The sequence below is a fragment of the Physeter macrocephalus genome, chromosome 9 (assembly GCF_002837175.3).
Source record: "Physeter macrocephalus isolate SW-GA chromosome 9, ASM283717v5, whole genome shotgun sequence".
In the NCBI taxonomy this organism is placed as follows: Eukaryota; Metazoa; Chordata; class Mammalia; order Artiodactyla; family Physeteridae; genus Physeter; species Physeter macrocephalus.
In genome coordinates, this window is record NC_041222.1 from 86,370,783 (window position 1) to 86,392,738 (window position 21,956).

The window sequence follows — 21,956 nt, forward strand, 5'->3', positions numbered from 1 at the left end:
CACAGCAGTGAGAGGCCCGCGTACCACAAAAAAAAAAAAATATATATATATATATATATATATATATATATATATATATTTTTTTTTTTTTTCAGACATGTAGGAATGAGAAAGCTCATACCCATTGCATCTGTTTTGAGGAAGAACTCCAATTAAAATGAGTGAAAACCATAAAAGAGAAAGATATAGTATACACAACAGGCTGAAACTCACCCAGGACTCCAATGAGACTATGTTCTTAGAATAATGGGTTTGCTTTAGAAATCTATTAGTCCACATTAGAACAGAAAATCAGACTGTCTTCATGCATGTTCCAAAAATAGATGGAATGAGCTGGATAATAGTAATGACATGGTGAGGAAAACTTAGGTCTCTTCTCTCAAGAAGAAGGCAATTAGAAAATTCAAGATTAACTTATTTAAAAGTAATTGTATAAAATAATATGAATATAATGTCATGTTGGGCCTAACATAGAAATGTAATATATGTATAACATATTTGCCAATAACAGTACAAAGGAGGTGGGCAGAGCAAAGCTGCATTAGGCTAGGGAAATAATTTCAGAGGGTAAGGTAATATAACAATGCATTGTTAAGTCTGTAACATTAATATAATAGATTTAATATGTATAACAATAATGCCACACTAAGGGGATACATTCTCTGACCAAAATGGAATGAAACCGGGACTCAACAGCAGGAAAAAAATTCAGAAACTCACAAATACATAGAAATTCAAAAACAAACTCCTACATAATCAATGAGTCAAAGCGATATCAGGAGGGAAATAAGAAAATACTTAAAATAAATGAAAACGAGTACACAACAGACCAAACTTACGAGCTACAGCTATACTTAAGAAATTTATAGCTGTAAATGTCTATATTGACAGAAAAAATCTCAAATCAAGAACATAACCCCTCACCTAAAGACCCTGAAAAAAAGAAGAGCATACTAAACTTAAGGCAAGCAGAAGAAAGAAAATCATAAAGATTAAAGTAGAGATAAACAAAATGGAGAATGGAGAAACAATAGGAAAAAATCAATGAAACCAAAAGCTGGTTCTTTGAAAATGTCAACAAACTTGACAAACCTTTAGCTAGATTGACCAAATTAAAAAACAAAGAAGACTCAAATTACTATACTTAGAAATGAAAAGGAGAACATTTTCTCCACATTATAGAAATAAAAAAGATTATAAAAGAATACCATGGAAAATTTTATGCCAACCAATTTGATATTAGGGGAGATGGACAAATGTTTAGAAAGACACAAACTATCAAAACTGACTCAAGAAGAAATACAAAATCTGAATATACCTATAACAAGTGAAGATATTAAGCAGTAAACAGAAGTACCCCAAAAGAAAAGCCCAGGACCAGATAGCTTCACTGCTGAATTCTATCAAATGTTTTAAAGAAGAATTAATATAAATTCTTTGGAATTTCTTCCAAAAAAATAGAAGATGAGGGAGTATTTCCAAATTCAATCAATGAGGCCAGTAGTACCCTGATACCAAAACCAGACAAAGAAACTACAAGAAAAGAGAACTACAGACTAATATCTCTTCTGAATATGGATGCAAAAAATCCTCAACAAAGAATACTAGCACACCAAATCCAGAAACATATAAAAAGAATTATACACCATGACCAAGTGGAATTTATTCCAGGAATGCAAGGTTGGTTTAACATCTGAAAACTGATTGATGGAGTTGAACATATCAATAGAATAAAAAACAAAAATCACATAATTATTTCAATAGGCACATAAAGAGCATTTGACAAAATCCAACACGTTTTCATGTTAAAAGATACTCAAAAAAGTAGAAGGAAATTCACTTAACCTGATAAAGGACATCCACAAAAAACTCACAGCATCATACTTAATGGTGAAAGATTGGATGCTTTCCCCTTAAGATAAGTAAAAAGATAAAGACAACCCACTCTTGCCACTTCTATTATTCTACTGGATGTTCTAGCCAGGGCAAATAGTTAATAAAAAAAAATAAAATGCATCCAGATTTGAAAGAAGTAAACTATCTCTATTCACAGATAATATGATCTTATATGTAGAAAACACTAAAGAATCACTAAAAAATACTATTAGAACTAATAAATGAGTTCAGCAAATTTGCAGGATACAAGATTAATATAAACAATTAATTGTAGTTATATACTTGCAAAGAACAGAATGAGAATGAAATTGAGAAAACAATTGCATTCATGAGTGCATCCAAGAAACAAATATATAGAGAGGAATAAATTTAACAAAGTAAGTGGAAAACTTACACTCTGAAAACTAAAAAAACATTGTCAAAAGAAATTAAAGAAGATCTAAATAAGTGGAAAAACATCCCACGTTCACGGACAGAGACAGCATTGTTAAGATGGCAATACTCTCTATCCCCCAACTGATCTATACATTCAACACAATTCCTATAAGAACCCCATCTGACTTCTTTGTAAAAATTGACAAGCTGTTTCTAAAATGTATATAAAATTGTGAGGTTCCCTGAATAGCTAAAACGATCTTGAAAAAGAACAAAGTCAGAGGACTCACTCTCTTTGACTTAAAAACTTACTACTAAGCAACAGTAATCAAGACAATGTGGTACTGCCACAAAGGTAGACATATCGATCAACAGAATGGAATTGAGATCCAGAAATACACCCACACATATATGGTCAATTGATTTTCAGCAATGCCAAACGTATTCCATGGGGGAAAGAATAGTCTTTTCAACAAATGATGCTGAGAAAACTGGATATCCACCTGTAAAATAATAAAATCGAAACACTACCTCACCCCAAATATACAAATTAACTCAAAATGGACCAAAAGCCTAAATGGAAAAGCTAACACTATGAAACTCTTAGAAAAAACAGAGGGATAAATATTCATGAAAAAGACTTTAAAATAACTTGAAGGTGCCTTAAAGATGCTCAAAGAACTAAATGAAGATGTGGAGAAAGTCAAGAAAATGATGTATGAAAATAATAGAAACATCAATAAAACCTATTTAGAAAACCTAAATAGGAACCAAAATGAAACTCTGGAGTAGAAAAGCACAAGACAGAAGAAAGAATCAGGGAGCTTGAAGACAGGACAATTGAAATTTTTGAGTCCCAGGAACAGAAGGAAAAAAGATTGAAGAAAATTGAACAGAGCCTAAAGGACCTGTGGGATACCATAAAACAGATCAACATATGCATTGCTAGAATGCTACAGGGAGAAGAGAGAAAAAAGACATAGTACTTGAAGAAATAATGACAGAAATTTTCCAAATCTGATTAAATACATGAGTATAAAGGTCCAAAAAGCTCAATGAACTCTAATAAGGATGAATATAAAGAGACCCACACCAAGACACATTATAATCAAACTGTCACAGCCAAGGACAAAGAGAGAATCTTGAAAGCAGCAAGAAAGAAGTGACTTGTCACATACAAGAGATCTTCAAGAAGGTTGTCAGCAGATTGCTCATCAGAAACTTTGGAGGACTTCCCTGGTGGCACAGTGGTTAAGAATCCGCCTGCCAATGCAGGGGACATGGGTTCAAGCCCTGGTCCAGGAAGATCCCACATGCCGCAGAGCAACAAAGCCTGTGACCCACAACTACTGAGCCCGCACGCTGCAACTACTGAGCCTGTGCACCTAGAGACCATGCTCTGCAACAAGAGAAGTGACCGCGGGGAGAAGCCCGCAGGCTGCAGGGAAGAGGAGCCCCTGTTCACCGCAACTAGAGAAAGCCCTCATGCAGCAACAAAAACCCAAAGCAGCCAAAAATAAATAAATAAATAAATAAATTTATTTTTTATTTTTTATTTTTTTTATTTTTTAAAAAAGAAAGAAACTTTGGAGACCAGAAAGGCAGTTGGTTGATTTATTTAAAAGCTAAAAGAAAAAGAACCCATCAATTAAGAATATTATTTCCAACAAAACTGTCCTTCAAAAGTGAAGGAGAAATTAAGACATTCACTGACAAACAAAAGCTGAGGGAGTTCATTTCCACTAGGCTTTCCCAGCAAGAAATGCCAAAAAGAGTCCTGCAGGGTGAAATGAAAGACACTAGATAGTAACTCAAAGCTGCATAAAGAAATAAAGATCACAGTAGAGGTAAAATCATGGACAATTATAAAAGCTAGTATTATGGTAACTTTGGTTTGTAACTTCACATTTTGTTTTCTACATAATTAAAGAGATTATTTAAAATGTTAGTTCATGCTTTTGGAGACAGAGTGTATAAAGATGTAATTTTGGAACATCAACAACTGAAAGGAGTGGGGACAGAGCTGTAAAGGAGCAGAGATTTTGTATGCTATTGAAGTTAAGATGCTACAAATTCAAATTAGAATGTTATAACTTTAAGATGTTAAATACAATCCCCATAGAAACTACAAAGAAAATAGAGATAGAATAAACACTAAAGAAAATGAGAAAGGAATTAAGACATTTCACTACAAAAAAAATCAACTAAACACAAAAGAAGACAGTAATGCAGGAAATAAAAGGGGAAGAAAAGCTATAGGGTATATAGAACACAGATAGCAAAATTACAGAAGTCCCTTCTTATCAGTAATTACTTTAAATGTAAATGGACTGAATTCTCCAATCAAAACACAGAGATGTGAATAATAGATTAAAAAATTTTTTTTAAGATCCAACTAAAAGCTATCTTCAAGAGACTCATTTTAGTTCCAAAGACACAAACACATTGAAAGTGAAAGGACAGAAATATATATTCTATGCAAATAGTAAGCAAAAGAGACTGAGATTAGCTATACCAATATCAGACAAAATAGACTTTAAATAAAGTTTGCAAGAGACAAAGAAGGACATCATATACTAATAAAAGTTTCAATACAGCAAGAAGATACAACAGTTATACATTTAAACATCTAATAATAGACCACCAAATTATATGAAGCAAAAATTGACAGAATTGAAGGGAGAAATGGACAGTTTTCCAACAGTAGTTGAAGACTTCAATACTCCACCCTCAATAATGATCAGTAAGGAAATAGAGGACTTGAACAACACAATACACCAACTATATCAAACAGACTATGCACAACACTCTAACATCAGAATATACATTTTTCTCAATTGCATATGGAACGATTTCCTAGATAGACCATATGTTAGGTCACAGATTAAATTTCAATAGATTTTAAAAGATAGATATCATACAAAGTATCTTCTCTGACCCCAAGAGGATGAAGCTGGATATCAGTACGAGAAAAAAAAATTTATAGTTTTAAGCATTTACATTAAAAAACAAGAAAGATCTCAAATCAACAACCTATCTTTACAACTTAAGAAACAAAAAGAACAAGGTAAACTCAAAGCAAGCAGAAGAAAGAAAATAATAAAGATTAGAGTAGATATAAATGAGATTGAGAATAGAAAAACAATAGAGAAAATCAATGAAACCAAAAGCTGTTTCTTCAAAAAGGTCAACAAAATTGACAAACATTTAGCTAGACTAAGAAAAAAAGAAAGAAGTTTCAAAATTACTAAAATCAGAAATGAAGTGGCAACATTATTAATGATTCTACAGAATAAAAAGGATTATAAAATAGTACTATGAACAACAGTATGCAAATTGGATAACCTAGATGAAATAGACCAATTCCTAGAAACACAAAACCTACCAAGACTAAATCACAAAGAAATAGAAAATATGAATAGACTTATAACTAGTAAGAAGACTGAATCAGTAATCAAAAATCTCCTAACAGGGGCTTCCCTGGTGGCGCAGTGGTTGCGCGTCTGCGTGCCGAGGATCCCGCGTGCCGCAGAGCGGCTGGGCCCGTGAGCCATGGCCGCTGGGCCTGCGCGTCCGGAGCCTGTGCTCCGCAGCGGGAGAGGCCGCAGCAGGGGGAGGCCCGCATACCACAAAAAAAAAAAAAAAAAAAAAAAAAAAAAATCTCCTAACAAAGAAAAGCCCTAGACTTGATGACTTCACTGGTGAATTCTACCAAACATTTAAAGAGGAACACATACCAATTCTTCTCAGATTTCTCCCAAAAAATAAAGACAAGGGGACACTTCTTAACTCATTCTATACATTCTATCAGCATTACCCTGATACCAAAGTCAGACAAGGCCACTACAGGAAAAGAAAACTACAGACCAACATCCCTCAGGAACACCGATGTAAAAATCCTTAACAAAATATTAGCAAACCAAATTCAGCAGCATATTAAAAGGATGATACACTATGACCGAGTGAGATTTATTCCTGGAATGCAAGAATGACTCAACTTATGAAAGCACATCACATTAACAGAATGAAGGGGAAAAATGATAATCTCAAATAATGCAGAAAACCTTTGACAAAATTTAACACCCTTCCATAGACGGAAAATTCTTCAACATAGTACAAACCATACATGAAAAACCCATAGCAAACATCATATTCAATGGTAAAAAAGCTGAAAGCTTTTCCTCTAATATCAGGAACAAGGCAAGGATGCCTGTTCTCACCTCCTATTCAACATAGAAGTTCTATTCAACATAGAAGTTCTAGCCAGAGTAATTAGGCAAGAAAAAAAATAAAAGGCAGACAATTGGAAAGAAAGAAGTAAACTTATCTGTTTGCAGACGATATGGCCTTACATGGAGAAACCCTAAAGATTCCACACACAAAAAAAAAATTGTTAGTATCAATAAATGAATTCAGCAAAGTAGCAGGATATAAAGTTGACACACATAAATCAGTTGCATTTCTATATACTAACAATGAACAATCTAAAAATGAAAATAAGAACGCAATTCCATTTACAATTACACCAAAAAGAATAAAATACTTGGGAATTAACTTAGCCAAGAAGGGGAAAGAATTGTACAATGAAGACTGCAAAACACTGCTGAAAGAAACTAAAGAAGATATTTTAAAAAGTGGAAAGACATTCCATGTTCATGAATTGGATGACTTAATATTGTTAAGATGTCAATACTACACAAAGCAAGCTGCGTGTTCAATGTAATCCCTATCAAAGACCCAATGACTTTTTTGCAGAAATGGAAAACTCCAATCTAAAATTCATATAGAATATCAAGGGACATGAATAGCCAAAACGATCTTGAAAAAAAAAAAAAAAAGTTAGAGGACTCCCAGTTCCTGATTTCAAAACTCACTACAAAGCTACAGTAATCAAAATAGTACGGTACTGGTATAAAGACAGGCATCTAGAGAGATGGAATAGAATAGAGAGCTCAGAAACAAATCCTCACACATATGGTCAAGTGTTTTTTTACTAGGGTGCTAAGACCATTCACTAGAGAAAGGACAGCCTTTTCAACAAATGGTACTGGGAAAACTGGGTATCCACATGCAAAGAATAAAGTTGCACCCTTAGCTAACACAATAAACAAAAACTAACTGAAACTGGATCAAAGACCTAAATGTAAGACCTAAAACTTTTAGAAGAAAACACAGGATAAAAGTTTCAAGACATTGAATGTGCAATGATGTCTTAGATATGACACCAAAGGCACAGGCAATCAAAGAAAAAATAGACAAATTAAACTTCATGAAAATTTTTAAAATTTGTGTATCAAAAGACGCTATCAACAATATAAAAAGGCAACACAGAGAATGGAAGAAAATATGTGTAGATCATGTATTTAATAAGGAATTAATATCCAGAATATATAGAAAACTCCTACAACTCAACAATAAAAAAACCCAAACAACTCAATTTAAAAAATGCACAAAGAACTTGAGCTGCCATTTATCTAAAGAAGATATATAAATGACCAATAAGCACATAAAAAGATGCTCAACAAAACTGATCATTAGGGAAATGCAAATCAAAACTACAATGAAATACCATCTCACATCCATTAGGATGGCTACTATCAAGAAAATAGAAAATAAATGTTGGAGAGGATGTGTAGAAATTGGTACCCTTGTATACTGTTGGTGGGAATGTAAAATGGTGCAGCCACTGTGGAAAAAATATGATGGTTTCTCAAGAAAATATTACAAATGAATTACCATATGATCCAGCAAATCCACCTCTGGATATATACTAAAAAAATTGAAAGCGGCATCTGGAAGAGATATTTGCATACCCATGTTCATAGCAGCATTTTTCACAATAGCTAAAACATGGAAGCAACCCAAATGTCTATCCACTGATGAATGGATAAGCAAAATGTGATACATACATATAATGGAATATTCTTTAGCCTTAAAAAGGAAGGAAATTCTGGCACATTCTACAATGTGGATGAAACCTGAGGGCATTGTGCTAAGTGAAATAAACCAATTACAAAAAGACAACTACTGTATGATTCCACTTATATGAGGTATACTTAGAGTAGTCAAAATCATAGATACAGAAAGTAAAATGGTGGATGCCAGGGACTGGGGGGTGAGAATGGGAAGTTATTGTTCAATAGGTATAAAGTTTCAGTTTTGAAAGATGAGAAGAGTTCTGGAGATGGATGGCAGTGGTGGTTGCATAACTATATAAACATACTTAATATCATTGAACTGTACACTCAAAAAGTTGTTAAGATGGTAAATTTTATATTACATATATTTTACCACAATAAAAAGTGAAGAGAAAAAAAAAGAAAAGGAAGAAAAAGTAGGCAAAGGATCTGAATCGACATTTCTCCAAAGAAGATACACACATGGCCAATAAGCACATGAAAAGATGCTCAACCTCATTAGTCATCAAGGAAAATGCAAATCAAAACCACAATGGTATACCACTTTACATCCACTAGTATGTCTAGAATCAAAAAGTCAGATAATAACAAGTGTTGGTGATGATATAGAGGAATTGGAACCCTTATACACTGCTGGTTGGAATGTAAAATGGTATAGCTGCTTTGGAAACCTGTCTGGCATTTCATCAAGTGACAAATTATAGAGTTACCATTTGACCTAGCAATCCCACTCCTAGACATATATTCAAGAGAAATGAAACATATGTCCATGCAAAAACTTGTATGTACTACTTAGCTGCATTACTCACAATAGCCAAGTGCCCATCAACAGACTAATCATAAAATGTGGTATGTCCAAAAATGGATATTATTCATCCATAAAAAGGAATGGAGTGCTGACACATATTACAGCATGGGTAAGCCTTTAAAACATTATGTTAAGTGAAAGAAGTTAGTCAAAAGTCCACATATTATATAATTCTATTCATACCTATGTCCAGAATTGGATAATCTATAGAGACAGAAAATAGCTGAGTGGTTCCGAGGGTTGTGGGATGGGAGGATAGGGAGTTGATAGCTAAATGGTACAGCATGAAAATACTCCAAAATGGACGGTGATGATGGATGCTCGTATCTGCGAATATACTAAAAACCACAGAATTGTACACTTCAAGTACGTATTATGTAAATTCTGTCCCAACAGAGCTGTTTTTAAAGATCTTTATGTTTACCAGTTCATAGATAATACAAGAGACAAGAAACAAGTTAAATAATGCCACAAGAAAGCAAGGACACAAATCACAACGTGGGAAATTCTACAGACAAATGTCCAGTTCCTCAAACAAATCAAGGTGTAGAGGGAAACAGAAAGAAAGCTGCCACAGAGTGCGAATCTTAAAGAGACATAATGAAATGCATGATGTGGACCATCTATGGATTCTGATTCCAACAAACTTACTATAAAAAGAATATCTTTGAGATAATCAGGAAATTTTGAGTATGTTTAGTAATTAGTTTTGGTTTTTGTTGGCTATAACAATGACATGTTGTTGTTTTAATGTCCTTATTGGTAGAGATGCGTGTTAAGGTAGTTATAGTAGGAATGATAGGAGGCCCAGGATCTGTTATGAAATACTTTGCAAAGCTCCTCTTCCCCTTCCTTTCCTCTCTTTTTCCTTCCTAAGTGAACAAAAAGTCCAAATGCCAAGAAGACAGGTGTCTGTGCTGTGGGGGTCATGTAGCCACAATGGCCCCAAATGGCATCCCGGATTGCGGGCATTGTTGGTGTGCCCAAGGGCTGGATGGATGGATGGACCGGCACAGGGCGTCAGAAGCATCCATGCCAAGGAGAAGGGTGGGCAGCCCACTATGGAAGTCACAGCCAAGGAGGGGGAGGGCGTGTATGTAGGAGGATCGAGCAGTTGTGGGTGTCAAAACATGAACAGGGTGAGGAGGGAACCCACGTGGGGAACAGTTGGGCAGAGGAGTCGAAATCCAGGCTTGGTGAGGAAGGTTTCCACATACAAGGAAGTTCATCAAATAGGTAAAAACATTAAGAATAATGGGAGTCAGGTTTGTCATTGTTGGAGAAGGGAGTCCCTTATTTGTTACGGCAGCACAGGCTAGACTGACTGGTACAAAGGGAATTTCAAAATAACAACAGGGCTTTATTAAGTGGAGGGATGGGGGGGGCTTTCAGTTTTCTTAATTACCCTGGGAAGAAAATAAAAACCTGATAAATGTGGATGTTGGATGGTTGTCATGGTTTGGTGAGTTTAGGAATGCAAAAGCCCCTGTACACGCTCTCAAACATGCCGTAACCTGAGACCACGTTAACGAAGCCCATGGAATACCCAGCAACGTGCGGCGGTAGCTTGTTCAAATGCAAGCACAGTGCCCACATCACTTTGCTGGCCCTTCAAGGCCAAAGAGATGAATCAATGATAAATGACTCAGGGAATAATTTTAGACACAGAGGGCTGACTAATGATTCTGAAAGATGTTGAAAAGAAAAAAAAGTGCACCAGACTCCATATCTGAGGCTGTTCCTACAGACCCACTCGCCGGCTTCTTTCCAGCTGCTGTTATCTAGGGTGGGTAGCCTCAGCACCTCTGCAGGAGCTCAGAAGCCCTACCACAGTGATCCTTGTCACCCACATTTCCAGCACCCCCAGGCACCCTCGTCTTGAACAATCAGTGCACAGTGGGAAGGCACATAGGTTGGTATACTCTGGAGTAAATTTAGACGTAGAACTGTTTTGCATCCTTATTTATCTGAGTAATCTGTTCTGCCAAGTTTCCGCCTTTATAGTCAGGGACCAACCAATTACCATGAAAATCAGATGAATAAATATTGAAGAGAATGTGTTCATCGTCTATTTTGGTGTCCTCACAGCAAGGAAGTGACATTACATTTTCAATTAAGTCTTTCATTTCCATTTTCTTTTTCAGCTAAAGCTGTCCTCCATAGGATCAATTAAGCTAGATAATCAGATCCAACAAAAAGCCCCCCAAAAGAACAGTTATTAGTAGGTGTGATTTACAGATTTTCCCAACCATACTGCAAATTTCTCCTCCAAAATTAAAGCTGTAGAGACAGCACAGCTTGGGGTGTTTGGGCTTGCTCAAACAATGTCTTCTACATTATCTTGATACTCGTTCATGAATGTATAATATATTAGTAGTAGTACGTATCTTTTGTAAATCATCTTTTTGCCTATAAGGACTGAGTGAACAAAAAAATTAATCGTCTTTGATCTATAAGAGGGTATAATTTAGCTAAATTTTAACTTTAAAAAACTACCTAAAATTTTCAACTGAAATACTTATATTCTCATAGGATTTCTATTTCCCTCCTATTTTCCTTTAGATAACTACAACTAATTTAATAGGCAGCCAATGCAAATGGAAAGAACTCTGGATTGAGTCTGTGTAGAAAATCTCATTTGTGACCCCAGGTCACCTTCTTCGGTCCTCAACCTCCTAACCTGAAAAAGCCTGAGGCTGATTTATGTATTCAGTTATCTAATGCTTATTGAACACCAGCTATGTGCCAGGCACTATTCTAGATGGTGGGAAATACTACAATGAACAAGACTGCTACCCTCATGGAGATTATAGTCTAGTGGGGGAAACGAAATAATAAACAAATTAGCAAATAAACGAGTGCTTGTTTGTAATAAGTGCTTAAGGGTAAAAATAAATCAGGGTAAAGAAATAGGGGGTATCTAGGGGATTCTATTTGAGGTAAAATGGTGGGGGAAAGTCTCCTCTGACCTGAGTAAGCCTAGATCATTGTAAGAGGTGTGTATAACCACATAATCTTGACACCCAAACCAGACGAGCACACACAAGCGAAGGAAGCAAAGACAATGAAGACAGACTTCTCTTATGAACTGTGCCTGAAAAAATCCTAAACGAAATATTAGGACTCTAAATCCATGATTACTATGTCAAGACCAAGCAGGGTTTATGCCAGGATGCAACATCAGAACAATCTACCTGTGTAATTTCCCACATGAATGGACTTTAGGAAAAAAATCATGGTATTATCTCAAAAGCTGCTGAAGAAGCATTTGATAAAGTTCAATACCTATACATGATAAAAGTAGTTGGGCAATTAATATGTATACATAGGTAATGAGAGCAGAGATTGCCCTTAATTAACTGGCTCACGGACATATCCCAGGTGCCAAAAACAATGCCTGGATTACTAGTCATCCAGTACACATTTGTTGAGTGAATGAATGAATGAAGTCTTTTAGGTTGATAAGGACATCTACCAAAAGCTTACATCATCCTTAAGGGAACAAAGAAACCCTCAAACATTCCTTCAGGTTGGAAACTGAACAAGGGCGCCCTCTCCTGGCCAATGCTCAAAGGTGCCCTCTAAGGTGTGGGATTGGAAGGCAGGCGAAAAAACTGAGCGTTTGCAATGTCAATGACCGCTGGTCCAGTAAAACGACCACAATCAGCAAAATTTCCAGGCTCAAGATCACACTACTTTCCTCTCCCTGCAGCAACAACTACTGAGAAAAAATGATCAAAAATAACATACCACTTACAACAGGAACTAAAACTAGACACCCTAGGAAGTAACCTAACAATGGAAACAGAAGAACTTTCTGGAGAGAATTTTAAAATTCTAACAAAAGACATCTTAAAACTAAATAAGTGGAGACATGCCATGTTCATGGAGGTGATGATTTAATATTGAAAAATGTCAGCTCGCCCCAAATTAATATGCAAATTCAGTGCAAGTCCTATCGAAACCTCAGCATGTATTTTTGGTGACTTGATAAACTGAATCTAAAATCAGAACAAAGAATAAAGGTCTGAGAATAGCTAAGACAACTTATAAAAAGGAGACTCAAGAGGAAGGACGCACACCACCAGATATTAAGACAGTTTAAAGCCGTAACGACTAAAGCAGTATGGAGCTTGCACAAGGAACAGACAGTCAAATCAGCAGAACAAAACTGAGAGTCCAGAAGCAGACCCATGACACAGAGACTTAGTGTGTAATAGAAGGAGCATCACTACCACAGAGAAAAGATGAATTATTTGGTAAATAGTGACGGGAGAATTGGCTCACTACATGGCAATTTTTAAAATGTTGGGTCCTATCTTACATCATCTTCCAAAGTAACTTCAGTTGGAATTGAAAGGTAAATGTGAAAGACAAACAATAAAGCTAGTAGGAGAAAATATAGAGTACTGTACATCTGTGATTTGTAGGTGAGAAACCTTTTAAAACTCAAAACTATAAACCATAAAGGGGAAAATTGATGGATTCAGCTACATTCCCCCCCCAAAAAAGACTTTTATCTGATGAAGAATGTCACAGACAAAACTGTCTGATAGGTGAAGATGTGGGAGAGTACATATGGAGATTCTATTGCTGGAATAAACTCAAGAAAACTCAATAAGAAGATTAAAAGAGAAACATGGGGGAAAGATAGGAACATAAAATTTATGAGAAACCTGTTAAAGTGCAATCAAAGAATTGCACAGCAAACAATGAGACATCACTTCACTCCCCACCCGCACCAGATTAGCAAAACTAGATAGAGAAGGGGCGGGTGTGGGACCCTCACACTCTGCTGCTGTGCATGTCAGTAGCCCAGCCATTCTGGAAGCAGATGCAACCCCTGATGACATTAAATGTATGTACATCCTGTGATCAAACACTCCTGGAATATGCCCCAGAGAGACCATCCCAGGTGCAGGGGAAACAGGCACGAGGTTTGCAGCACCTTCAGTTTTTCAATCCTTCACAAGAGAGCTCAGGAAGTGACGTGCAGACGGTGTATCCAGTGAGCCCCAGATGGCCCACCCAGGTAACAATTCAGTATACGGAAGGCACCACTGACATCTTAAAAACATGTATCGAAGGGAAAAAGAAAGAAATGATCTGTGGAATAACATCATGTTTGCAAATTTCTGAAACACACAAACACAAAATATGTATTTTCCCTGGTGTGTGTATATGTAAAAAATACCCACACAACGAAACAAGGTGAATTGGATATATGTTACATTCATGGGGAGTGGTTGCCCAGCTGGAGAGTGGAAGAGAAGAGAAGGTGCGGAGGTCTAGGGAGCTGAGGTGTGCAGGCAACTTAGTCTAGACACCTGAGGCAACAAATCACCTCAGGTAACACCGCCTCTTTCCCCAAACACACACAGTTAAATTGTGTCCAAGTCCAGCTGAAGACTGTCTTCATCCCTACCTGTCAATCAAAAAATGCAATGTCCTTCATAGAGAACAGACTTGTGGCTGCCAAGGGGAAGGGGAGGTTGGGGAGGAAAGGATTAGAAGTTTGGGTTTAGCAGATGCAAAGTAGTATATATAGAATGGATAAACAGCAAGGTCCTACTGTACAGCACAGGGAACTATATTCAGTATCCTGTGATAAATCATAATGGAAAAGAATATGAAAAAGAATATATATGCATAACTAAGTCACTTTGCTGTACAGCAGAAATTAACACAACATTGTAAATCAACTACACTTCAATAAAATTTTTAAAAAACACAACGTTCTTAACCACTATTGAGATAACTCTACCTGCTGCTTTGTTTTCACTGGATAAAAGAATTTTAAACAACAATCCTGGAATTTATTCAACGTTTAGGCTAAGGTAACTACATTTATTAAACTTAGTAATTCTTGGACTGTGCCAGGGTGAAGTCAAATTTATTTATTGACTGAAAGATGGTATATTCAGTCAACCCCATAGAATTATTCAGACACAACTGTACTGCCAGGAAGAGCCAAAATCACTGTCATGAGGTATTACTTCTCTGGGTGGGAAAGCAAGAGACTAATTAATAGGAGGCTTACTTACTGCTTCATCACGTTTTATAACCTGCAAATAAAAACTGGTGCTTCAACTTGTAGAGATATTTGAGGTAAATATTAGAAGCCCAGGAGCCCTGTACTTCATTGTCCACTATGAATGTATTTGGAAGGAAAACTTTCTCAGTTTTTGTATTTATTTTAAAGAAAATGAGAATTAAGGCTTTCAACCTGGGCCCTGGGGATTTCCAAGTTTTATAACTTGCACAGGGGGCCCTGACCATGGGCTCCTGTAGCCTGGCCCTGGCCTGAAAGCGTAAGTCCTCTGGGCCTGGTCTCCAGAGCCCTGGAGGAGTGACCATCAGGACTCAGCAGGCATATGTGAGTAGAGGAGGGAACGTGGCCCCCAGTGCAGTGACCCAGGGTAGACCGTCGGAGGGAGGTTGGCCAGTGCAGGCCACACTCCACCCTGTGCTCACCGTGCCTTCCGGGTCCACGAGCAGCAGATGCTTGGCCTGGCCGTTGTGCATGCCAGTGAGGACAAAGGAGCCTGGGTTGGTGGTGCTCTTCCTGACCAGGAAGTCTCCATCTCTCTTCAGTAGCCCCTCTGCCTCCTTCCTGCTCATCTCCCCCTGGTACCAAGGCTCTGCTTTCAGCTCTTCCAGCATCTTGGCATCCGGGGCTCTGGGTGAGACAGGGCTGATGCACTCCACGGAGGCTGCCTTGCTCAACACAGGCCCCAAGGACTGGTTCTTGAGAGCATCTTCAAAAGGTTCTGCCAACAACATTTGCCAGCAACACGTCAATCCCAAGGAGAACAAACGATAAACAGTACAATGTGAGGGCTGGAAATGTAAAGGCAACTTCTACCAGAAAAAAAGAAGTAGAGAAAAATGACTGGCTGGTAATACAACAAGACTCATCATAACGAGCATTTGAAAGCAAAGCCCAAATCTTGGCATGACTCATTCTGATGAGTCTGCTTTCCCAAGACAGCTGGGCATTGTGTCTTGTGCCAAAGACTCAAGCACACCCTTTGCCTCACTAGTTAGAATCACTCCATTTTTGCACGCTGCAAGAGGCCATGAATATTACATGTCATCTACTTTCTCTGGAACATTGTCTAGCCTCTTCAACAAATGTGTTCTCTTCTGAATAAAAACCTGCCAATACCAAAGAAAATACACAAAGGAAAAGACAAGTTGCAAGCTTTTGATTTCATGCAAAACTGAAACCCAGCCCAACAAATGTTTCTTTCAGAATTTTTGTATTAGGTGAATTCTTAAAAGAGAAGAAAACGGACATTTATTGGGTGCCTTTTGTGTGACTTGCCCGAGGCTAGGAGCTCTACCTCCCCTTGATCTTCACTTGTTTCCCTGCAGAAAAAGGCTCTTGTGTGAGTGTTTGAGATTGAGCTTGACTTTATGCCCTTCAGAACATACTTCTCACTGCAGGCCACAGCAACAAATATCAGCGGTAAGAGAAGTCACCAGGCTCATCTAATTAAATCTCAATGTTCGATTTTCAAACAGAGCAATATGTACAACAGCACTCTGAAAAATGCCTACAGTGCCCCACAAGTGTAAGGTGTTCTGATGATTATTTAGGACCCCACTGCCAACCTGCTACAATGCAAGCACCACAAGAACAAGAATGGTTCTCTCCTGGGCACAGCTACATCCCTCTAGTCCAACACTGTTCCTGGGACATAGTTTGTACCCATAAATATTCAGTGAGTGCTGTAAAATCAGACCAGTTTGCTAAATGTTTGTAGAGAATGGGCAGAAGTGAAGTGAATAAATGAAACCAAAACTAAACCATTTTGACACTTGTTAAATGATTTACAGATTTGGGGAAAAAAAGAGGTTAAAACTACGGGCTAAAATTATGCTTGTAGATTTTCTCTTTTTATTCTACTTTTTCCCTGATTACCTGGAGTAGTTGAAAATTTGTATTCTGTTTCTGTACCATCACCATCATCACCGCCATCACCATCACCACCACATCATCATCACCATCACCTCAGCCCCACCACTACCATCAACATCATCACCATCACTATCAACATCGTCACCATCATCATCATCACCAACACCACTATCACCCTCTTATCATTATTATCACCTTCATTAACACCATTACCATCATCACCATCACCATATCATTACCCTCATCACCATCACCACCATCATCAGCATCACCACCACCATCAGTGCCATTACCATCACCATCAGCACCACTACCACCATCATTATTTAGCTATAGTGGTTCAAGATAAACACAGAGTGCTAGGTCTATTTTTCCATACTTTTCAATAGATACTAGGGCTCTTTATACTTTCGGTTTCCCCTTCTCTAGTTTTGGGAGTAGGAGTAGAAATTGATGGATGAAAAAAGGGAGGTCTGGCTTTCATTTTTCCCATCTCAAACCCCAGCCCAATCTAACTCTCCTCAGGCTCTGGGGCCAGGAGTCACTGGTATATTGACTAAATTAAACAGTGAAAATTGTCTGACCATAAATACAACTACTAAACTGAAGTTGGGAGATATTGTTACAACTGGAGCTACCACTTTGCTCTGCATCTTGAGAAGTTGCTACATACCTCCTAGGCTATTTCCACATTTTTTTAAATGAAGAGATTAGACTAGATGATTCTAACGTTCTTCTGGCTCTGGTGATTTTTAAAATCAGAATGGGAGTCCAGTGTCCCATTCTGGGGAAAAACAGACTTTTGTTGCCATGGTGCAGCCTGTTTATAAAAGCACTCAGCGTTGTCTTCACCCACATACAATACCAGGTATGTATTGTATGTGGTGAACCAGCAGTGAAGTTACCAAGCCTCTAGGGTTCTCTGTTTCCTCCTCTATAAAATGGTAATAATAATAATATCTACCCATAGGACTATTGCAAAAATTAAATAAAATAATAAGCACCTAGCCATGTGGTAGAAACTCACTAAGTGCTAGTCTCCTCTCCCTCCCTCTTCAGCCTGTAAAATTCTCAAGGAAATTGAAAAAGAAATTTGGGGATGTAAAGCTGTTTGTGAGCTTGGGAGGCTCTTTCAAAATTCCTTAACAACAATTTACACTTTCATTAATCGGTTCACGGATGATTTACTTTTCCCAATCTATATGCCAAACAGAGGTCCATGGTACACATCATACTACAGTGCGATCGACAGTAGTTTGGGGTTACTCTTCTTATCCCGTTTTATTTTTCATCAGAGTACCTGTCCCTACCTGTAACACATGGGGGTTATTTAAACTTCATGAAAGTAGGGACTTTGTCTATTTGGTTTTCCTGTATAGCCCCAGTAAGTAGACTAGTATTTGACACATGGTAGGTGTTCAGTAGAGGAAGAAGGGGAGAGAGAAAGAGAAAAAGTGAGAGGGAAAGTGAGTGTGTGTAGGCAAACAAGAGGGTATATTACAATTTCTTGCTTATATGTTAGTCTTGTTCAACAGACTAAGAGCTCTTTGAAAACAGGGGCCAAGCCATTTCATCTTGGAATCCTTAAAACTGATACAGTATTTGGCACACAATATCCAATTAATAGCTAAGTGAATAAATAAATGAATGTATTTATGTATATCATTTGTCTCAATACGATCTTCAAGAGCAAAGTCAATTATAAAATGGGGGTGGGGGGACTTCCCTGGTGGTCCAGTGGTTAAGAATCCGCCTTCCAATGCAGGAGACGTGGGTTTGATCCCTGGTCGGGGAACTAAGATCCCATGCCATGGGGCAACTAAGCCTGCATGCTGCAACTACTGAGCCCGTGTGCTCTGGAGCCCTCATGCCACAACTGGAGAGAAATCTGCATGCCACCACGAAGATCCCACGTGCTGCAACTAAGACCCAACACAGCCAAATAAATTAATTAATTTAAAAAAAAAAAAGAGGGGGAAGCTGCTTTGCCTTTGGACTGCAGAGAAGGTTGTAATTCCAAAGCAGGGGTTGGCCAAGTTCAAAGCCTTGAAAAGCTCAATCATAACCCAGAAAAATACAGCTAATCAGTGTCATTAATCAAAACCCCACTAGAAGAAAATTCAGTAATTGCACAGATTTCAAACAAAAGACAATGTAAAAAAATAGCCTCAAAAGGGAAAAATCCAGTGGCAAATGGAAACCCACTCATGTCAAAGAGGTCTTTCCGTGGGCTGCTTTCTGCACTGCTGCCCGCGGCCAGCCCAGCCTGCAGCGGGATGCACTGGGTGTTGACATAGGTGGGGGCTTCTCCTGTAGGGGCCACATGCGATTTCCTTTCCGGCATGCTGTAGATGTCCAAGGACCCTGCAACAAGAAAACAGCCCTCTTTTCTCTTCTGATCGTAACGCTATTCACGTTAAGCTATCCAGTGATTCACAGAAAAGTTCCTTTAGCCCATTCATAAGAAGATCCTTCTTTCAGATGCCCATCCGTTAAATCTCCTCTCTGACCCTCTCACACCCTGTTGTACTCTGCTAGGATGCTCTCCACTCCTTCCTGTCAAAATGGGACCTACTGGCCCAGGATGATGGATGCCGTGAAGGTTAGGAACCTTACCAAGACCCTAGGCACCTCTGACCCGGGCTGGGGGGAGCAGGGGGGACACACCTGCTGCAGAAGCTGCCTCAGCCTCCTCATCCCCTTTACAAAGGCCTGAGATCAAAATAACTGAGCAGAAGACCAACAGGCCTTATTTTCATTGCTCTTTTTTCAAGTGTAGGGGATGCTTCGTATCTTAACTCCATTAGAAATGCAGTGCAGGTGCTGTGACCCCATTTTATTAGAAAGTTACTGCTTAATGAAATGAGGCACCTTCCTTATAAAACAGAGTCAGGCTTGTGCCTTCACGGGACTTCCCAACTGGACCAGGACTCTGTCAAGGCAGGGTCAGGCTGTCCCTGCTCTTGTTGCCTGAGGCGAATGAAGGGTGTCTCCCTGCCTGAGCCACTATCTGATTCTTTGTACGAGATCGCTGTTTCTAACAGTTTTCCACAGACACTCTCAAGATCGCCTTGGGCCTGGAGAGAGGTCCCCTCTCCAGGTGCTGGGCTGTGGAAGTCGGCTCAATCCAGCTGGCAAGAGTGGGTTCAGGGCTTTTGGAGAAGCTTTCCCAAGAGCCCACTGAAGGACTTTTGGCAGCACCACTGTCTCTGGCCTGTAAGCGTGAGAATGCAGGTGTCCTGCGAAAATCCCGTCTCTGGGGAGCCTCTCCACAAATTCCTGAGCTGTGTCTACTCCTCTCCCTGGATGTGGTTTCTATGCGTCACTGGTTGTTCCTGCGCTACGAGTCCTGGCTTAGTGATGACTATCTGCCGTTCAGACGTCTGTATGAACTGCAGACAACTCAGTCTGTAAAAACAACTTTACAAACTAATCTTTAAAAAGATCAAAAGCCCAGTGAATAAGTTGCTGATGACAGCCCTTTCCCACTTCAGACATTGGCAGGTGCTGAGTCGGGGGCAGGGAGACACACCCTCCCTGGTGTTGGTACCCAGAGTTCAGTTTCATTTAGGGGAAATGGCTGCCAGCAGATCAATAAGGAACATTTGTATTTGTTCTATGGAAAATATATTTATTGCTTACAAATAAGAACTTGAAATTTATTTATTCTCTTCACACAAGAACTTGTGTAAGGCTCATTTTTGCCCTGGTGAACTTCTTACATTGTCTGTTCTTGATCTGGCTGGAATAACTTGAATATAAAAAAAGACCTCATTTTCAAATAAACCTGATGAATTTTCAATAGAGTAAATATCTCATGTAACTAATGTGTCTCCTTTAGTCTTTAGCAGTTATATGTCTATGTATGTAATTGCTGTATAATACTTTTTAAATGTATATAGAACAAAGATGAAAAATGTTAAAAAAAAAAAGTGTCTCTGGCAAAGTTATAACTTTAATGTGCTATTTCCATCCTATTCTGAGAGAGAGCCATGTGGTGTACTGACTGGGTTTTATGGATTATTGGCTGGGCAGTATGGATGGGTCATCTTTCAGCTGGGGCAGGCAAGACATGAAATTCTTTCATCAGGGGGAAATTTAAAAAATATATTGTCAATTACTCGCCAGAACAAATGGCAATAATGAATGGAAAAGCCTTAATGTTAAACTAACAAATGTAAATTTCTATACCCAGAAGTGTACATTGGCTCTTAGCTCATTTGTCACTCCATCTTCTCCAGGCCCTGAACAGTTAGTAGTCAGGGCCCCAGAGCTATTGAAAGTTATAGAAATGTTTGAGGTGGGAAAAAGTTTAAAATTAAAAGAGACTTTAAAAATGTATGTATACATACACACACATATATGTATGTGTAGAAATAACTGTCTAGAGAATAGAGACATGTTAGCGGTTAAACTAAATAGTCCTTAAATAGCCATATAATTTTTAATGTGGGAGTTAGGTGCGTGCTAAGAGGTCGGATAAGAGGTGGAAGTGTCCTCTAACGGGACCCAGGGCTTGTGAGGGATTTGTATCCCTGGTACTATCTCTGCCAAGGGCCGGCATTGCTCCGCTCTTCCTGAAGCTGACCCTGGAGAGGGAAGGCAGGGGTGAGGCAAGGAAGGGAAAGCTACAAGCTACTGTTGGGAGCCACGGGGATTCAGCCCTGCCGGGGAGCTGAGGGACAACACAGAGCCCGCCCCACAGTCTCCCAAGCCAGCCCCGTTTGAAATGGGTGCAGGTGCCCCTGGGGAGGTGAATTCCTCAGCCCCTGGGCAGGCAAGCCCTCCTGCCAGAGAAAGGCCTTAGGAGGAAATTCTCCGGGTGCAGGAAGCACTGGGGCGGGTGGGGGCAGTGAGCTGGTCCTGGTGCCAGGGGCGCCATCATCTGATGTGTGCCCTCAGACATGCCCGACTGGCTGGGAACCTGCAGCCACACCCACAGCAGGTATTTCCAGTGGGTCACTTTGCCACACTCCACAGGAGAGGAACTACCCACTAGGGAGCACGTCACTTTCAAAAAGTATTTTTTATGTTT

At 38.8% G+C, this 21,956-nt stretch overlaps 1 protein-coding gene across 1 annotated transcript in view; it reads right to left on the reverse strand.

The window, feature by feature from the left end:
• Window positions 1–21,956, reverse strand: part of SHC3 (SHC adaptor protein 3) — a 149,101-nt gene that overhangs the window by 10,704 nt on the left and 116,441 nt on the right. Inside the window, exons 10-11 of the mRNA XM_024130860.1 lie at window positions 19,127–19,285; window positions 15,472–15,767 (exon numbers count right to left, since the gene is read on the reverse strand). Of these exons, the coding sequence (XP_023986628.1) occupies window positions 15,472–15,767; window positions 19,127–19,285 (455 nt within the window). The remainder of the gene's footprint in view (window positions 1–15,471; window positions 15,768–19,126; window positions 19,286–21,956) is intronic.